The sequence below is a fragment of the Rhea pennata genome, chromosome 1 (assembly GCF_028389875.1).
Source record: "Rhea pennata isolate bPtePen1 chromosome 1, bPtePen1.pri, whole genome shotgun sequence".
NCBI lineage: Eukaryota > Metazoa > Chordata > Aves > Rheiformes > Rheidae > Rhea > Rhea pennata.
In genome coordinates this window covers 87,839,141-87,856,270 of record NC_084663.1, presented here as the reverse complement: position 1 = coordinate 87,856,270, position 17,130 = coordinate 87,839,141, and the positions used below count along the sequence as shown (strand labels likewise).

At 42.9% G+C, this 17,130-nt stretch overlaps 2 protein-coding genes across 2 annotated transcripts in view; one reads left to right on the top strand and one right to left on the bottom strand.

Annotated features, from left to right (window-relative positions):
• Window positions 1-11,325, top strand: part of ATP6V1A (ATPase H+ transporting V1 subunit A) — a 31,041-nt gene extending 19,716 nt beyond the window's left edge. The window contains exons 8-15 of the mRNA XM_062594958.1: window positions 648-756; window positions 1,547-1,669; window positions 1,759-1,873; window positions 3,047-3,110; window positions 3,858-4,061; window positions 5,984-6,078; window positions 7,329-7,500; window positions 9,041-11,325. Coding sequence (XP_062450942.1) covers window positions 648-756; window positions 1,547-1,669; window positions 1,759-1,873; window positions 3,047-3,110; window positions 3,858-4,061; window positions 5,984-6,078; window positions 7,329-7,500; window positions 9,041-9,133 — 975 coding nt within the window. The 3' untranslated portion in view covers window positions 9,134-11,325. The remainder of the gene's footprint in view (window positions 1-647; window positions 757-1,546; window positions 1,670-1,758; window positions 1,874-3,046; window positions 3,111-3,857; window positions 4,062-5,983; window positions 6,079-7,328; window positions 7,501-9,040) is intronic.
• Window positions 11,326-11,579: 254 nt separating this feature from the next.
• On the bottom strand, window positions 11,580-16,135 carry DUSP12 (dual specificity phosphatase 12). Its single transcript, XM_062594970.1, has 6 exons — window positions 15,879-16,135; window positions 15,676-15,789; window positions 15,455-15,573; window positions 13,896-13,992; window positions 12,875-13,061; window positions 11,580-12,309 (listed from the first exon to the last, which is right to left on the bottom strand). The coding sequence occupies exons 1-6, from the start codon at window positions 16,133-16,135 to the stop codon at window positions 12,148-12,150; spliced, it is 936 nt and encodes a 311-aa protein (XP_062450954.1). The 3' UTR covers window positions 11,580-12,147.
• Window positions 16,136-17,130: the final 995 nt, after the last annotated feature.

Sequence of the window (17,130 nt, the reverse complement as noted above, 5' to 3'; positions counted from 1 at the left end):
CAATAGATTGGGTATGTTTTATCTGTAACTAGATGTTATTGGATAAGTCTGGCAAAAATCTTCTGTAAAACTAGGGAAAGTGCATGGTCTGGACTGTTAGGTTGAAATTCCTCTGTTAGAAATAAGAGGTAAGAGATTTAGGTGTGTTTGATTGCAAGATAAGAATGTAAAGCTGGGGTGGCCATGAAAAATGTAAATCCAATGATATTCTTAAATATAATTCTGCACCAATATCAGCATGTGCATTCTATTGTTCAGGTGCTCATGAGAATTCATCTGAGTTATGTATATCATTTCAGATCTGGTTGCCAAAGATGAACTCGAATTGGTATATAGGAGAAAAGGCTCTGTTCCTCAATGAACTTATGAGAGAAAGCTAAGATTTTTGGCTCTTACAGCCTGGTAAATTTGTCACTACCCATTTGTTTGTGGTAAGAGGTGGGATTAATAGGGATTGACAACTGCAGAAGATGAGATAAGGCTGAGGTGTACCATGCACAGCTTGGGGGACAAAACAGCATAAAAGCCTAAAATCTTGATTCTAGTCGCTGTTCTTGTTAGACTAGCTATGAGGAGAATATCTTGGAATAAGGAGAGCAATACAGTAAAAAAATATGACACAGTTGCCTGCTTTTTTCATGTTTTAGCTAACAATGGAGGTTGATGGCAAGGTAGAAAGCATCATGAAGAGAACAGCTCTGGTAGCAAATACCTCCAACATGCCTGTGGCTGCCAGAGAGGCCTCTATCTATACTGGTAAGATTTACAGGAGGCTCATAAAGGCTGTGTGCACATAGCATGTCAACATGTTCTATCTACTTAGCCCTGGTGAGGCCTCATCTCGAGTACTGTGTCCAGTTCTGGGCTCCCCAGGGTGTGAGGAAACCTGCTTAAGACTCTGTCTGCATAAAGTCCTAGGTTTGTAATTGAATTTGGCTTGCTTGTATGTACCCATGATTTTCAGCTGTCAGGTTAATTCCTGCTTATAAAGTGAATTTATCACACCATGTTTCATGTACTTTCACCCTTGTATTAGTTATGTAAACTTTTCTTGTTTGTGAATAGTTTTTTGCTGATAAATAATAGCCACTAAACAGACAAGAGCAATATTGCCTGAGTTGGCAGGCTAGCTTTCTTTCCTTTGCAGCCTCTTAGAGCTTCTAAAATACTTCTGATAAAAAGTTGTCAGCTAATTTATGACTTCTTCTCATGGTTATATTCTGGTAGTTTGAGAGGGAAGGAGACATTTTTACTCCAAGCAGGGGCTCTTGTGCAAAGAGTAGCATAAGTGACATTGCTCTGTCTCCTCAATGAAATATACAGGAATGAAAGATGAGCCAGAGCGGATGATAATGGGGGGAAAGAAAGAATAAACCAAGACATCATGAAAATGATCTTGTGGGCAAGAGAGAATAGCTTTCCGTCTCTGCCATCAGAATGTGAACTTAATTTACTTAAGAGTCTTACTTGCCTCTGAGTGGCTACATATGAGTCTGGAATTCCCATCTGAATTGTATCCTGCAATATGCTGTTGTCTTTGTTCTAGGAATCACACTGTCTGAGTATTTCCGGGACATGGGCTACCATGTCAGTATGATGGCAGACTCCACTTCCCGATGGGCTGAGGCCCTCAGAGAAATCTCAGGGCGACTGGCTGAAATGCCAGCTGGTGAGTAGTTTTTTTTCTGAATCTAGTCTTGTGAATCTGTCCTTTATATTTGGAGTTTTGACTTGGTTTCTGTGTGTTGGTGCTTGCAGACAGTGGTTATCCAGCCTACCTCGGTGCCCGTCTGGCCTCTTTCTATGAGCGAGCCGGCAGAGTGAAGTGTCTGGGAAATCCTGAAAGGGAAGGCAGTGTCAGCATTGTCGGAGCGTGAGTGTTGCATTTCTTTGAGAAGGTCTTATTGCTCTGTGCAGCTGCAGAACTAAGAGTCTGTGAATGAGTAGGTAGATGCTTAGTGTCTCTTCATCCTCAACTGCTGCAAAATTGTGCATATGGGCAGAAAGAATGAATGTAGACAGGCAGTTCTGTGAGGTGTGGAATCACAGTTGCTTGCAGTGATATGAGCAAGTGGCTCAGGGAAAACCATCATTAGCACTGTCACGGAAAAGTATGTCAAACCATGCACAGATGTATAATCTATGGTGCACTGAATTTTTAGCTAAATATGAGAACTTCAAATTTGAAAGGTGTTCTTGTTGTGTTGACCATGGTGACAGTCCTGAATCCCCCCTCACTGATTACTAAATTATACTGAAAGAATGATCAAAAGGAAGGAACAAATTGCAGAGAATGAAAAAATGAGGCAGACGCACTTGAAATTTTGTTGGGGCAGAGGAGGAAAAATGGACTGTCATCACCTTCTCTTTTGAGATAATGACATAGGTGGCTTGCAGCACTGCGGACTGCAAACTTCCACTTTCTTCTAGGCTGTATTGATTTATGTAACATATTGTGGGCAAAGTAGCTTTTCCCCCTTGTGTTTTCAGGAAAGTATCTAGCATCTGTAAGAACACCTAGAATATACTCTGATGAATTCTGCACACAAGTGCAGCTGATTTTGAAGTTGAAAGATTCTTGTGTCTTTGGGCAGGCGTGTATTAAGATGTCAGGCCCAAATGAACTTCAAGTGGTTATTATATAGATGAATAACTGAGATAACAATTTTAAACTGGGATATTGTTCTCCATGAAATAAACATTGGGCTGTGTTTCAAGCTATCCTGTCAACGTGCTCACTGAGTCTGTTCTGATTGAGGTATAGTTTGATAACTGAGTTACTGCCTGGAGCTAAAGTGACTGGAATTGTATATCAGTAGTTGACTGGCAGTATCAAGATAACCATATTGCATGGCATCTTTCATGTATGCCTAAGTAGATAGGTATCAAACCATCTGCAGTAGAAGGTTGTAATTTTTACTGATTTGGAATGGTGTTGGCTCTTCTGGTTTGCATGATCGCTGAGCTGTGTAGTCATGTTTTGGGTGGTTCAGCTTAAACCTGAGAGAGCAATTCTTATGACTTTTCCTTCTCTCTTCCTGCTTAGTGTGTCTCCCCCAGGTGGCGACTTCTCTGATCCTGTCACATCTGCTACTTTGGGCATTGTTCAGGTATGTTTTATTATGTTGCAGTTGATCTGTCCACTCTGTTAGACTCAAAATGATTGTGCTCCAGTACATTTGTGCCAGTGGATGTGAGAGCTTTGATTTGACACAGGCAGTTTTGTAAGGTGCTTTTTTAGATGCTTTAAAAGCATAAAAGGTGACCTTGTGAGATAATCTCTGAGCTGACATGTTTGAGATTCTTTTGGGAACAGTAACAATTCCTTCTGTGCTGACTGCTCAGGAATATTTGTTTGTCTCTTGATTCCTGCCATCTGAACTGCACTTTCAATATGGCCACTTTCAGCTAGGATAGAAAATGAATCACTATGAACAGGTACATTGAAACCGTGAGCAAATCCTCTGAGCAGACGACTGGGAGAAGGGAATCTTGCAGGGGATTCCCAATCGTTGTTTTGGGGAAAGAGGTTCTATTTAATAGGCCTTCATTTAATTAGATTCCAATATTGATGTTATTTCTGGCAATGCTGACTCCTTCATCATGAAGAGTCTCAAGCTGAATAAACCATATTCAGCTTAAAAGATTCACCATCTTTTGAGATGTGTATTTGAAAGCCACTGGTACAGTTAAGTAAGTATAAGGAAGGACTTTTTTGTCCCCTCTCAGGCTTTTGTCTGAAGACTTATGATAGCCTTTGCCCTGCTGTGCTTGCACAGATGTGCCACGTTGAACTGTCTTCAGCTGATTATTTTGTTTTGCTTCTGAGAGGGTTTGATCTCTGTGGTTTCTGACAGGTTTTCTGGGGCCTGGATAAGAAGCTGGCTCAACGCAAGCATTTCCCCTCTGTCAACTGGCTGATCAGTTACAGCAAATATACGCGTGCCCTGGACGAGTACTATGACAAACATTTTACAGAGTTTGTCCCTCTCAGGACAAAGGCCAAAGAGATCTTACAGGAAGAGGAGGACCTTGCAGAGATTGTGCAGCTTGTGGGGAAGGTGAGTGTCCAGCTTTGAGAAAATGTAGCATCTGTGAACTAACCTCCATTTCCTTACTGCTAGCATGAGGTTTTTACCATGTCTTAGACCAGACCTGATGGATACTTCAATGTGGAAGGAAGGCAAATGGACCTTGGCAGATAATCAGACTCATCTGTCTGTAGCTGTGCTTTATTCAAACTTCCTTGCATGTTATTTGATTCCCAGTGACAAATACATTTATATATTTGATAAACCTTGCCTTTATGCTGGTGTTCTCATGTGAACAAGAAGCAGGGCTTCTGGTGCTGAAGTTAAGAAAATTCACTCACTTCAGTGTCCAAATCTTGCTGAAACGCTGTTCATTGCAACCTGCAGTAGTACTCCATTGCAAGTAATCCTGGTAATAGAAATGATGCAGGCTAATCTTTATTTTTGAAGTAGTCTGAAGAATTGCAATTTATCAGAAACCCTGTTACCAGTAGCAGAACAGGTATGTGTTGACATTTACAAGCTGGCTTGTTGAAGCAGAAGTCTTGTCTACTTTTTCTAAAAACTTACGATTTCCCAGTTTCTCTGTGGAGACTTGTGACCTGACATATGGCTCCATTTCACAGGCATTCTTTAATTTCCTTCATTCCCTTCACTGTTTTGGACAGAAAGCTAAACTTGGGCAGGAAAGTTTCTGTTGAAAGCTATCAAAAGGGACCCAGTAAAAATGTTCTTGTTTCAGCTTAACATGGTAAATATGGTAATTGACAGGTGCCTAGCACATATTTAACAGTAATTGAACTCTGTGATGTTCAGCTGAACTATGCTGGCCTTTAAAGTGGTGTTAATGTGTGGTAACATGCATTAACTACAGTAGTTTGGAGAAAGTTGGATCCTGGTGCTCTTCCCATTCACTGGTGTTCTAGCCAAACCAAGATGGCTTGCAGCAGATCTCACCTAGCAGGACTCTCTTCTCTTTGTGTCTTGGAAGAAAAGGAAACATGATCTTAGGGTCTTCTGCAGTTTATTTACAAAAAAAAAAAAAAAAAAAGTGTTCTAAAAGACTGGTTTGTAGAGCAGAGTAGAATCAGTTCCTTGGTGTGGAAGTGATACTGATAGGGCAGCGCTTTTAGCTGTAAGCATTATTCTTACTTTGAAAGTACTGAAATTGGTGATCTTGTTCTCAAAGATCTTATCTTTTAAGAGTTCCTTTCCATCTAGTGTTGGCTACTAACAACCTTTAGAAAGGGGGAATTTTGGAAAAAAATGTTACTGTTTTTTCTTCTTAGCTCTGAGTTCTGTTATAGTCTCCTGACAAAAGACAGTCCAAAATTCCTTTCTATTAAGCAAGCTGGGACACTTAAAAAGCAATTTTCCTCTTTTATTAAAAGGAAAATGCAGGTAGGAAAGTGTGACCTGTGGTGCCAGTAATAGCAGTGGCAGTGTTACACCTGTGTCATCAACTCCTTTACTTTTATTAAATGCCAGACAAGGAAAACTCATTGCTAACTCCAGAAGCTAGTGAAAAATCTGTAATATTACTAATTAATATAAAATGCTGAAATCTAGCTTTCTTTCATGCACATAAGGATTTGAGGAAGGGAAAGATTAATTTACTTTTTATATAAGGAGATAATATTTTCAGGTACCTCATAGCAGAGCTGTGTGCATCTTCAGTGTCTCTTTTACAGCTTGAGGTAAACTTGCTTTCCTTTTTTTAACATAAGACAGACTTACTGATTTATAGATTTGTTGACTGTTTGGCCCCTCTTAATCTTGCTGTGGAGTAAATTGGCAGCTCTATAGCAGGAAAACACCCAAAAGATGGGATTCTGCTGGAAGCCATCTTAAGAGGGCAGGGGAAGAAAACAGTTACTGATAAAGATAATTGTTCTTGGCCAGCCACAGCATGGCCTTGGGTACTGAAGTAACAATATACTTTACTTTTTTAGGCTTCCTTGGCAGAAACAGATAAAATTACCCTAGAAGTTGCAAAGCTGATAAAAGATGACTTCTTGCAACAGAATGGTTATACGCCTTATGACAGGTGAGATCTGAATGGCCACTGTGCCCTCTGGTTCCTGCATATTCTGCATTTAGGCAGTTATCTTGGAAACTGGTCAGTGAAGAAATGAATTTTACTTGCCAGAAATAAACTGAAGAACTGTGTGTAGGTAGGACATTGAACAGAGTACTCAAGCTGTCCTGTCAGCAAGGTATGCTTTTCTTAATGCAGCTACTCCCTGATTTTTCTCATGTCATCATCCACTGGTGTGAGTACTGGTCAGTTGGCCAGTGTTTTTGCAATAGCATGTCAAATAATAAATGAAATCCCTTAGGAGGAGCAGAGAAGGACTACTTAGTTCCAGTTTTCTCAAGCAACAACCAAGGTCATCCCATTTATTCTGGCAGTGCACAGAGAACTGCAAAAATCTGCATTTAGTCACTGTTGCGTGATTCTTGAGCAATTTTGATCCATCAGCAACTTGCTGGATCCTTTTCCACCTAGTACCATGTTCATTATCTCTGCTTTGCTTCTTTCTGTGCCATCTTTGTGTTTTAACAGCCTGTCAAGGAGCCTTTTGAGCTTCACTAGGCTCCCCAGCCCAGGCAGATCATGAGATTTTGAAATATTTCTTATCACAGACCTACATCGTTCTGCAGTGGTGTCTGTCTTTTGACTGGGTTACTAGGGCAGTTATGCTTTTATAAAACAGGGAAGCAGAAACAGCAGTATAATGTAATGTATAAATAATAATGAGGTATCTTCCATGGCTGTCACCTATCCATTAAGAAAGGAAGTTTTTGTGTATGGAGCCTCTGGAGTGGTCTTGTCATAGAAATGCTTCCTTTCCTGTGAGCAAGGAAACTTGCAGGGTTGTCAGGTTCCCCCAAGCTGCCCGTCCTATTCTCATAACGGATGATACAGGAAGGAGGAATCCTGCTGGCTGCTCTGGTGTTTCCCTTTCTCATTAGCATTGACCCAGATTAAAACATGAAACTTAGGCAGTGATGGTTCCCGCTCTCTTTCCTGTTTTGTCCAGTGTTTGAGTACTGTTCCAGAAACCTTACTTCAGGATGGTTATTCAGGTGCATAGTATGATGCACCTATTTAAAAACGCAGGACTTTTTTACATGGTCAAAGGAAACAGACTGCCTCCATGAAAAATGCCTGGAGTAAAGTAGGTTAGCACTTTCTTTCAGGTGAGAATCCAGAGAGAACTGTGAAGGCAGGCACAAAAGCTAGTCCTGTTAACTGTTCCAAAACACCTGACAGCGCCTGTTCTCTTCCATCAGATTCTGTCCTTTCTATAAAACAGTGGGAATGCTTTCCAATATGATTGCATTTTACGACATGGCACGCCGTGCTGTAGAAACCACAGCCCAGAGTGACAATAAGATCACGTGGTCCATCATTCGAGAGAACATGAGTGAAATCCTCTACAGGCTTACGTCCATGAAATTCAAGGTACGTTTGTCAGGAGAGGCTGCCAGTGTCTGCTTGCTGCCCACAGGCTGGCAGTACCAGAAGAAGGAGCTGGATTGCATTGCTCTTCTGGAGCTTCTAATGCCTCTATATGGCTGTTACTCAAAGATGGTCATCAGTCTCCTTAGGTAAAGGTCTATAAACAGACACTTAGCAATAATATGAATGCATTTAAGAACTGGTTTTAGTTAGTGAGCACAGGAATGGTTAGGACACTTTCGAAGAGGTTCCCTGAAATCTAATGTGATGTTGGCTGCAGAGCCATGGCAACCCCACTTCTAGTTTTTATGTTACATATATTCATGGTAATAGTACAAGCTCCTTTCTTGTGTAAGTTTTGAGCTTTATGATGTGGTGCTTGTAAAATTATACTGTGTTCTAAGGAGATTATATTAGCAGGAAAAAAGCAGCTTAAAATCTAAAGCCAGGAATGTGCTAAAAAGTGAATTACAGAAGTGTTAATCTAGCAATCTTAAATAGAAGTCAAGGAAAGAAATGATAGTTTCCTGCAGTAATATGTGATGTCCTCTGTTGTTGGCTTGGGACATAGGGCAGGTTAACTGGGAAGAGAGGAAGGAAGAAGCAATTTCATCATGGGCTAAAGAGTGAACAAGCTGCTCAGAGCAGCTGTGCTGGGTAGCTTCAGCAGCCATCTTTTAAGAGTGCAGCTTTCCTGCTCCTGTTCTTAAAACTTATCCAGAGAGTGCCAGCCCAGCAGTTACTGGTAGGACAGTAACCTGTGATGCTGTCTGATGTTATAGCTAAAAAATGTTTTCTGTAAAGAATGAAGCTTATTTTCTTGTAATAGGGCCAATATTGCAAATCTTTCAAGTACAAGTACCATGAGATACAATTACTTTTTGAACTAACAAAGTTCTGGCATGCCAGTTTATCCCATTCCTGAAGTGTACTGGCTTGTTTCTGCTTGTTAAAAAGATCCCTGGTATATATTCTAAAGCATCAAGAACATGACAAGCTATACATATACTCAGACACACGAGCTTCTTTGAGAGCTGGTTGAAGTGAGGTGAAGAGAGAGGTGAAGTAAAATGTTTTTAACAAACCCTAGACACCAGAATACATCCAGTAGAGAGCTGAATAGTGGACAGCGCTACTGAAAACAGAATCCAGAGGATGAATACATGTTAAGTGGAGAAGTCCCCCAGTGCAGTAGTAATTGTGAAAGGAAATTCTTATTTCCTGGATAATAGTCTGAAAGGTGTAATAATATAAATTGGCCTGTATCCTGTGCTGTGTATATTTTGGAGGGGCAGTGAGGAAGTAGTGCGATCCAGGCCCCTAAGTCCTCTCTTAGCTGTGAGGGGAATGGTGAAGACATTGATCAGATCTCACAGCTTGAGCACTATTCTCGCAGAGAAGGCGGAGACGCAGTTATACTTGCTTTTCAGTTAGCAGGTATAAATCCTGAGGTCAAGAAGTTACAGCACTAGCAAAGCAGGATTGTCTTAAGTAACTGAGGCTTTTCAAGATTGATCTGTTCATTTGCTATGTTGTCTTTCAGGACCCTGTCAAAGATGGTGAAGCAAAAATCAAGGCGGACTATGCTCAGCTGTTTGAGGATATGCAGAATGCATTTCGCAGTCTAGAAGACTAGACTTAGCCTCTGTGACCACTCCAGTTTGTCCTCTCAATTCCTCATCTCAACTCCTCAGCTTCCCTACCTTGCAAGAATGATGCAACAGTACTTGAGTTGATAATAGTCCTATGTTTCCCTGTTCATACTCCTTGTATCTTTACAAAACATTCCTCTTAGTTTGTGTTTGGCCTTGCTTTGTGTGTCTGAAATGATGAGTGAAGTGTGAATGAGCTGGCTGAGTGAGGAAATGCTGTTGTACGCTTCTAGGGTGGGAAACACTTTACTTTGCCCTCTCCCAGTTCTCTTGGTAACCAAGCTCTTACTTTGGAAAGCAACCAATTGAGTTGTACTGGCAGAGGAGGTATAGACTTTAATGCAGTCATGCGGTACATTCTGAGCTGGCGGTGGTAAGGGCATTTAGGTCCAGCACTTTGCTAAGTGACTATCATGACTTAAACTCCCTAAACAGAATTTTTGATCGTATTTTAATGATGTGTTGATATAAGCAAAAGTAACATTCTTCACTACACTGTCCCTTCCACAACCTTCAGCTGAGGTTGTTAGTATTGAAATGTGGCAGTTCTGGATTGTCAGCAAGGGACTTGCTAGAAGATGAACATGTACAAGCAGCCACTATGCTTCGTACACTGGAGAAACAGAATTTTATTCTCCGACTTACTAGTCAGATAGGACTTTTGGACTCTGTATCAGCTAAAACGAAAGCCATAGGTGCTCAGCTTTCAGCAGAAAGATTTGTTCCTTCTTTGCCTCCAATTCACCCCATAAAATTTCACAACACTCAGCTGCTTTAGTATGTGAAGCTTGTTACTGCTGCTTTGTACTACAGGCCATAACAAGCTGTGCTGATTCCACTTATGTGGACCAGGAAAACAGTCCTTCCTAAATGGTGCTCTCTGCCAATATACTTGCCTTCCAGAGGGATGTCCAGGCCATCCTTAGAAAAAGGAAGCATGTGCTTAACTCTCCTCCTCTACCACACTAATTTGGCTTGTCTGGCTGTGGCACAAAATATCCTCAGTTCTCAGGTAAAAGTAATGTATGATGCTAAACTTCTAGGGGTGGGGAAGAGGAGAAGGCTGAGAAGTACAGCGTGTATTTACTTGTCACTTGTGGATTGTGATACAAGAGGAACGTCTGCACTGTGCTCTGGCAGCACTGTCTGTCAGGCAGCAGAAACTGCTGTTTCTTGGGCTTGTTTATTGGCAAAACTAGCATGAGATGAGGAGTAAGCATAGAGCAGCCTTTCTGTCAGACTTCAAGAGCCAGCACTCATCACTGGTGCATAGTGAGGGAGATTAAAGGTGCTGGCATCCTGCCCAGTCTTTGACTCTCACTTGTGTTTCAGGTGGCATTTAATGTTTCTTTGTCATGCAACACACTCTCTTTAACTTAGTTCCAGCAGTCATCTACTAAATTATTATGGTCATGAAACAGTAACTGTTGTAGATGACATCTTTGTAGTGGCATGGTTACACAAGTGTTAATTCTGCATTGAAGTATTTCCACTGAACTGCCAGCTTCGAACAGTAATGTTGCAACAGGCTCTCTGCGCTATGGACCAAATGCTATCACTTCCACTGTATCAACTCACTGTCAGGGAGAGCCCAGCTGAAATGTAAACAGATTTAATATTTTTGGTTCTCCTAAATGAGACGACTACTCCAGCTAGTGTTCTGGTAGTGAATGGTTAAGTTTACAGTTCACCAAACTTTCAGTGTATGCTGCTTACTTTAACAATGATCATGTGTGAATGAGTTGTCACCATTCAAGTTCTTGCTGGATTCCTCATTGTTCATACCCTTCACCACTGCACTATGTAGCATTTCATGCTAGAAAACAGATGTTCTTATTTCTTTAAATAGAGGATGTTATAAACTTTACAACAGATGTCTAAGATAATGCAGTTCTAATATTTATTGTGCTGTACCTGGCCCGTAAGTGTGACCAGTTCAAACAGTTTCATATATATTTTTGTTTCTTTTGTTTTGTGTCTCAGTTTTCAGTGTTGAGATTCTGATGTTCACTGTGTACTGCAAGTCTTCCCTCCACAGCTGTGGGAAGAATGAAAAGATAGGCAGAACCCAGCCACCTACTCTACCTTGTATATTTCATAATGTATGTTGCTGGAAGTTGTGTAAAAAAAAAAAAAAAAAAAAGAGTCAATGAAAATAAAAATGGATTTAAAGTAAGTCTTAGCTATCCTATTTTCCTATGTCAAACCAAAGCATTTCTACAATGGTGTAGACAGCGTATGATGAACGAAACTTTTAACTTGCTTCAAATCTTACTTTGTAGGTTTGGGGACCTCTTAAAAAATTAAAGATATGATTTAGCAGGGACTTTTTACCTGAGTTCTCCCATTCCTGTACATCTTGCATTATTTCCTCACACATTAGATGAAGGAAAGGATTGTATTAAGTTACAGTAGTAAATACTCTTGGGGTAGACTTGCAGAACTACCTTTATTATAAAAAAAATACATAACCTTCCTTTCACTTCTAGTAGCTGACATGCATGATAATGTAACATTGCAACACAGTCATAATTGTGGCACTTAACTATGCCTTAAAGTATTTCCCCACATGCTGTATAGAATGTTGTACATCTGTGTAGAATATACTTCCTAAAATCAGAGTTGAATGTTTTAGACAAGATGTTTTGAACTCCCATATCAGAAGACAGAAGTAGTACTGCTTTCTGCATCCCGAAACTGATTCCAATCAGCTAGCATTTCTTTAGAATAACTTGTGACCTTCTGTAAATAGCAGCATATTATCAACTTCAGGTATTCTTGTGTATTTTTGATCACTGTATAACATCTCTTGGAAGGAAGTTCTTTCTTATTGTACATATATAAACATGGAGTTGTTCAAGTAATTCCACTGCATTGCAAAGGGGTGGAAGTTGCAAATTCAGTCCTGGCATGCAGTAAGTAGACAGTGACTGCCATACAGTAAGTAGGAGCAGTGCTCTGTGGATGTTAAGGCAATCCATCGAGGGAGGCACTGAGTTCAGGTTTGGGCAGCCTGGAAGTCGCAAACTGGCAGCGTTTTCACTTCATCCACTCTACTTTTGTGAATCTGGAAGGCAGGAGTCACCCAGCGGCCGCAAGAACACTGCTCACCGCGCCAGCTGAAGGAACCCAGCTTAGAGGTGCATTTGGGACACAGAAGCTGTAGGAAACACAAACGACCCATTCTACGGCACATTCAAATACAGTCCTACTTAAAATGCAGTTCTGTGGCAACCTAAACTGAACCAGCTCTTTCCTTTTACCACTTCAAAGAAGATAAACAGGCTGAAAACATGCAAAAAAGCTAAAGAGGTATGGTTGGACCATACTCTGGAGCGTGACAGACAGCTGTTCCAGCAGAGAGGAGAGTCTGGAAAGGCAACTGTTCATGCTCAGTGTAGTCCCAGAGCAGTTTAATCAGTATCTTGGACTTCAAAAAGCCTCAGTCACCTCGATTTTGGGAATCCCACAAAAAAGCAAACAAAAGAAAACAAACCCACCCAACACCCTTGTTAGCCTTCTCTGTCCAACAAGATTACTGGCTCCTTTTGCTATAGAGTCTTCTGCATTTGAGAATCTGCTTAAAAACTGCAACGCTGATGCAGCTAAGGCTGGGAGACCTGGGACCTTGTTTAAGGGGGCCATCGTATCAAGGCATATAAACAGTTCATTCTGCATTTGCAAAAAAACTCATCCAAAAAAATAAAGCGCATGCTCCCCTTCACCTGTCCTTCCATGACTCCTAGCAATACTGGCTCCATCCACTGCACAGGTTCAATGAAGTAAGAGGTACATTTATCACGGCCATGATCACGAAGCTGAGTAGAGTCTGTTATCCTCTTGTGAACAAAGGCTGTTGGTCCACTTCCTTCTGTGTGGGACAAAATGCTCGAACTACGGAATAGAGAGCGCCTGTCCTCCAGGACAGAAAGGAGGGGGAAAAAAGTGTGTGTGTGTGTATACACACACACACATATATATATATGTGTATATATATATAGATATATATATAGATATATACATATATATATATGTGTGTGTGTGTGCGTGCGCGTATATTTTTAACTGGGGAAACCTACAGACTACAACAGAGCGTGGAGATGTGGACCTCTTTACAATAAATGAACAGGATAAGACATCCTACGTTTCTTTTAACTTAGTCGAAAAGGTCAACAGGCATTGACCCCATTTAGGGCTACTTCTTAACAAACAAATGCAGTCATTCAAGTAGTTTTGGGCTCTGTCCCACAGCTACATGTTCTTCTTTTATAGATCTATTTTTAGACAAATCCTACCTATTAAAACATGAACTCTAAGCTCTTATATGTGAAAAAAAGTCCACGCTTAGGGAACAACAAGATTTTTCAATTTCATTTTACATAATCCATGAAAAGCAGTTAAAAGTAGTAAAACTGAACATCTACAACAAGTTTCTTTTGGAGAAACCTATTTTCAAAAACAAACTATAAATTATAGTTTAAGAGCAAGCAACTTCACAGGGCCAAGCAGAATTATGCCTGATTACAGAATCTAGCAAATTAGGCTCCACAAGTGCTGCACAGCTTGAAGGTACAGAAGGCTTTGTTTCATACTGTAATGTCTGTCTCACATGCTGTATAGGGATAAGATCTTGTGCAAGTTTCTATCTTGAAAATAATGACACGCCCATTGAGTTACATAGACTACTTTTCTCTCAAGAGTTCACTTCAAAATTACTGTAATGAGGAATATAAAAGGTGCAAGTACCTGCATTTTCTGCATCTGTAGAGAACCTCCATGCTTGGAGTTTGACATATACTGGTTGGATCAACAGCAAAGACTTCCCGGGGCAAGTCTTGAAGTTCTGCAGAGGGAACAGTATAAAGTTGTGAATCAAACCAATAAACTCACGATCCATCTCTGTGGAATAAGACAAGCACTGTGCCTTTGCCCTAATCTGAGCATGTAAAAACTACCTACTTTGCATTTCATTTTTTCATTTATAAACACCATTAGATAAATTCTAAATAGAAGTCTTATCCCACCACATCTAAGATCATGATTCATTTCATGCAAGGAACTAGAATTGAGAATTTGGCCTCGGCAACGGTAAAATAGTTGATTTTTCCTCAGTTCTTATTTAAACGCAAAGACAAGGGAGGAGTCGGAACAGTTTTTCCAATCTTTCCGAGCATACAAGAAATAAACTCTTATAAACAGAAGCTGCTAATGATAAGGGAGAGAGTTCTATTATACTCAGTATTTAACAGTGCAAGAGAGATGTTCCACTGAAATGAACTATATGGGAAGTTTTACATACACACAAATATATACATCCACTAGTCTCACATGTCAGACTATGAAAGTCCACTTGACATCTTGACTTCGTGTTATTTTAGCTCTACTTTTATCTTCTTATTTAATTTCCTTGACTTCTTTTAAGAGGACTTTCTGTTTACTTAGCCAGATATATTTAAAAAATAGAGAAATAAATCGAGAAATGATATAAAGTTGACTCTGTTTCAGCATTTTGATACAGATAACAGTTCATTACAGATCTTATATCTCAGACATGAGTTTTTTCGCCCACTGATTGGGTAGGATTCTTTACAGTCAAAGTGTGAACATCACTCTAGCTAACTCAAGGCTCAGCTACTTTGAGAGCAGTACTCGAAGTCAACAAACTACCATTGAGCTCTCTCTGTAAAGTGGCATTCCTCTGGCACGTGCTTCCATGCTCATTTAAGGACACAAAATTTAAGGTCACATGCTGGGAACTCCAGCTGCGGGAGAATATTCACCCATTTGCAACCTGTTCCTAAGAACAGCAAATAGGCTCAGCAATAAGTTTGGGGTTTTTTTTTTTTAAAATAATCAGTGAAACATGGCCCATCATCATGATCACATGCAACCCTCATCCAGCACACCACACACAAGAGGTCTTCCTGAAGTATATCCAGTTAAAACATCCATGTTCTGCAGCAGACTAGTTCAGCAACCAAGGACAGTGTGTACATGGGTTAATAGCAACAATTTCTGAACACAGCACATGGCTCCCAAGATAATTTGAACTAAGTGCATGAGGCAGACCCCAGCAGGTGCTGGGTGCTACATGACAGAGAGCCCATCACTGACCAAGGGGCATCCACATGGGACCTACCTGCCACCAGTCATCCCTGCGAGACCCCTGGAAGTTTCTAATCCATTTTGGGCGTTTGCCGAAGCTCCGCATCCAGTGGCGAGGCACGGCTCACAGACAGCGTGCTCCCAAACCCCAGCTCTGCCCTGCCTCGGCCGCCCCTCGGGCACGAGGGGGTGGTACTCACCGGGATACCTCTCCGTGACTATCTGCAGGCGGTACCGCTTGTAAAGGGCGCTGCTCGTGTCCACGACGCAGCCCATGGCCTCATAGAGCTTCAGCTGCCCCTCGAAGCCCGGGTTCACCCTGCAGCCAAAGGGGAGAGAGCACGGCGCAGGTGAGGGGCGGCGAAGGGGGCCGAGGGCCCGCGGCCGCTCCCCACCCGGCGGACGGGGCTCGGGCACCCACTCGACGTCAGGCTTGGCGGCCTTCACGGCGGCGTAGGCCTCCTCCCAGCGCAGCCCCTCGCTCTTCATGAGGTAGGCGGTCACCACGGCGGCGCTGCGGCTCACCCCGGCCGCGCTGCAAGGCAAAGCGGCGCTGCAGGCGGCGGACGGGCCGGACCGGACCGGACCGGACCGGGCGCGCCCCTTCCCCCCCGCCCCGCTCACCAGCGCACGAGGGCGGCGCCGCCGGCGGCCCGCGCGGCGCCGATGAAGGCGGCGCAGTCGTCGAGACGGCTCAGGAGGTCGGCGCCGGGCTCGTCCCGCGCCCGCACATGCAGGGCCCGCAGCCCCGGCGCCGCCGGCAGCGGTGCCTCCTCCGCGTCCACCGTCAGCACCGCCACCACTCCCGCCGCCGCCAGCGCCTCCGGGGACGAGCACGACTCGGCGCCCCCCACGTACAGCCCCGGCAGCACCGCCACCATCCCGCCGCACTGCCCCCCCTCCGCCTCCGCCACCGCCACCGCCATGATGACGCGCCCGCTGCGACGCAGGAGGATGCCGCCTCCAACATGGCGGGCTTCCGGCGTGGCGGACCCGACCGCCACCCCCAACATGGCGGCGTTCTGGGGCTGCGGGGCGGACCCGACCGCCACCCCCAACATGGCGGCGCTCGGGAGATGCGGGGCGGGCCCGATCACCACCCCCAACATGGCGGCGCTCTGGGGCCGCCGGCAGGGGCCAGCTGGGAGCCGCCGCTGGGCGAGAGACCGCGGGCGGCGCTCGGAGCCGCGGCGCGGAGGCACCGAGCCGGGCCCAGGGGTCCTCCTTGGGGAGATTATTAAAAAAAAAAATTTTTTTTTTCTCTTGCCAGCATTTTTATAGTAATTTACATAATAATGTTCACACATAATGTAAGCACTGGAGCAGTTCCCACTCGCCTGCTGTATCATTTTGGCTTATCGAAAGACCTTGGCGCTTCTGTTTGCCCTCTTCAGTGAATGTTGGATGTGGAAGACGTAGGTAGAGTCCCACGAAAGTGCCCCCCCCCCCCCCCGAGAGTGTTTTACCCCTTCTGCCTAAGGAGGTTTTTGCTTGGCATGCAATTGGGAAACAGTAAACTTTTAAATGAGTGTTTAGCACAACGAGTAAACGGGCTGGAGACAAAGAAGCAGTAAACTGGCCACGCAGCCCAGTGCTGCCAACTTCTCAAATGGTATAATGAGACTCAAATGAAAGTACGACACATGGGGATCTCACGCGTACTCAGAAAACAAATGAAGAAATGCTGTTAATACATATCCCAATATGGTATTCTTAAAATCCCATTACTTTTAAGTTAATCGTGTATTTTTTAGGTCAAGGTTTACTATGTTTTGTGTATTTTGCATTGGTAATCTTTTACTTTGGAGATGAGCTACCTGTAGAAGCTTGAAACTCCTCTCGGAGAGACTAATGAGGATTTTTCCAGGCTAGTAAC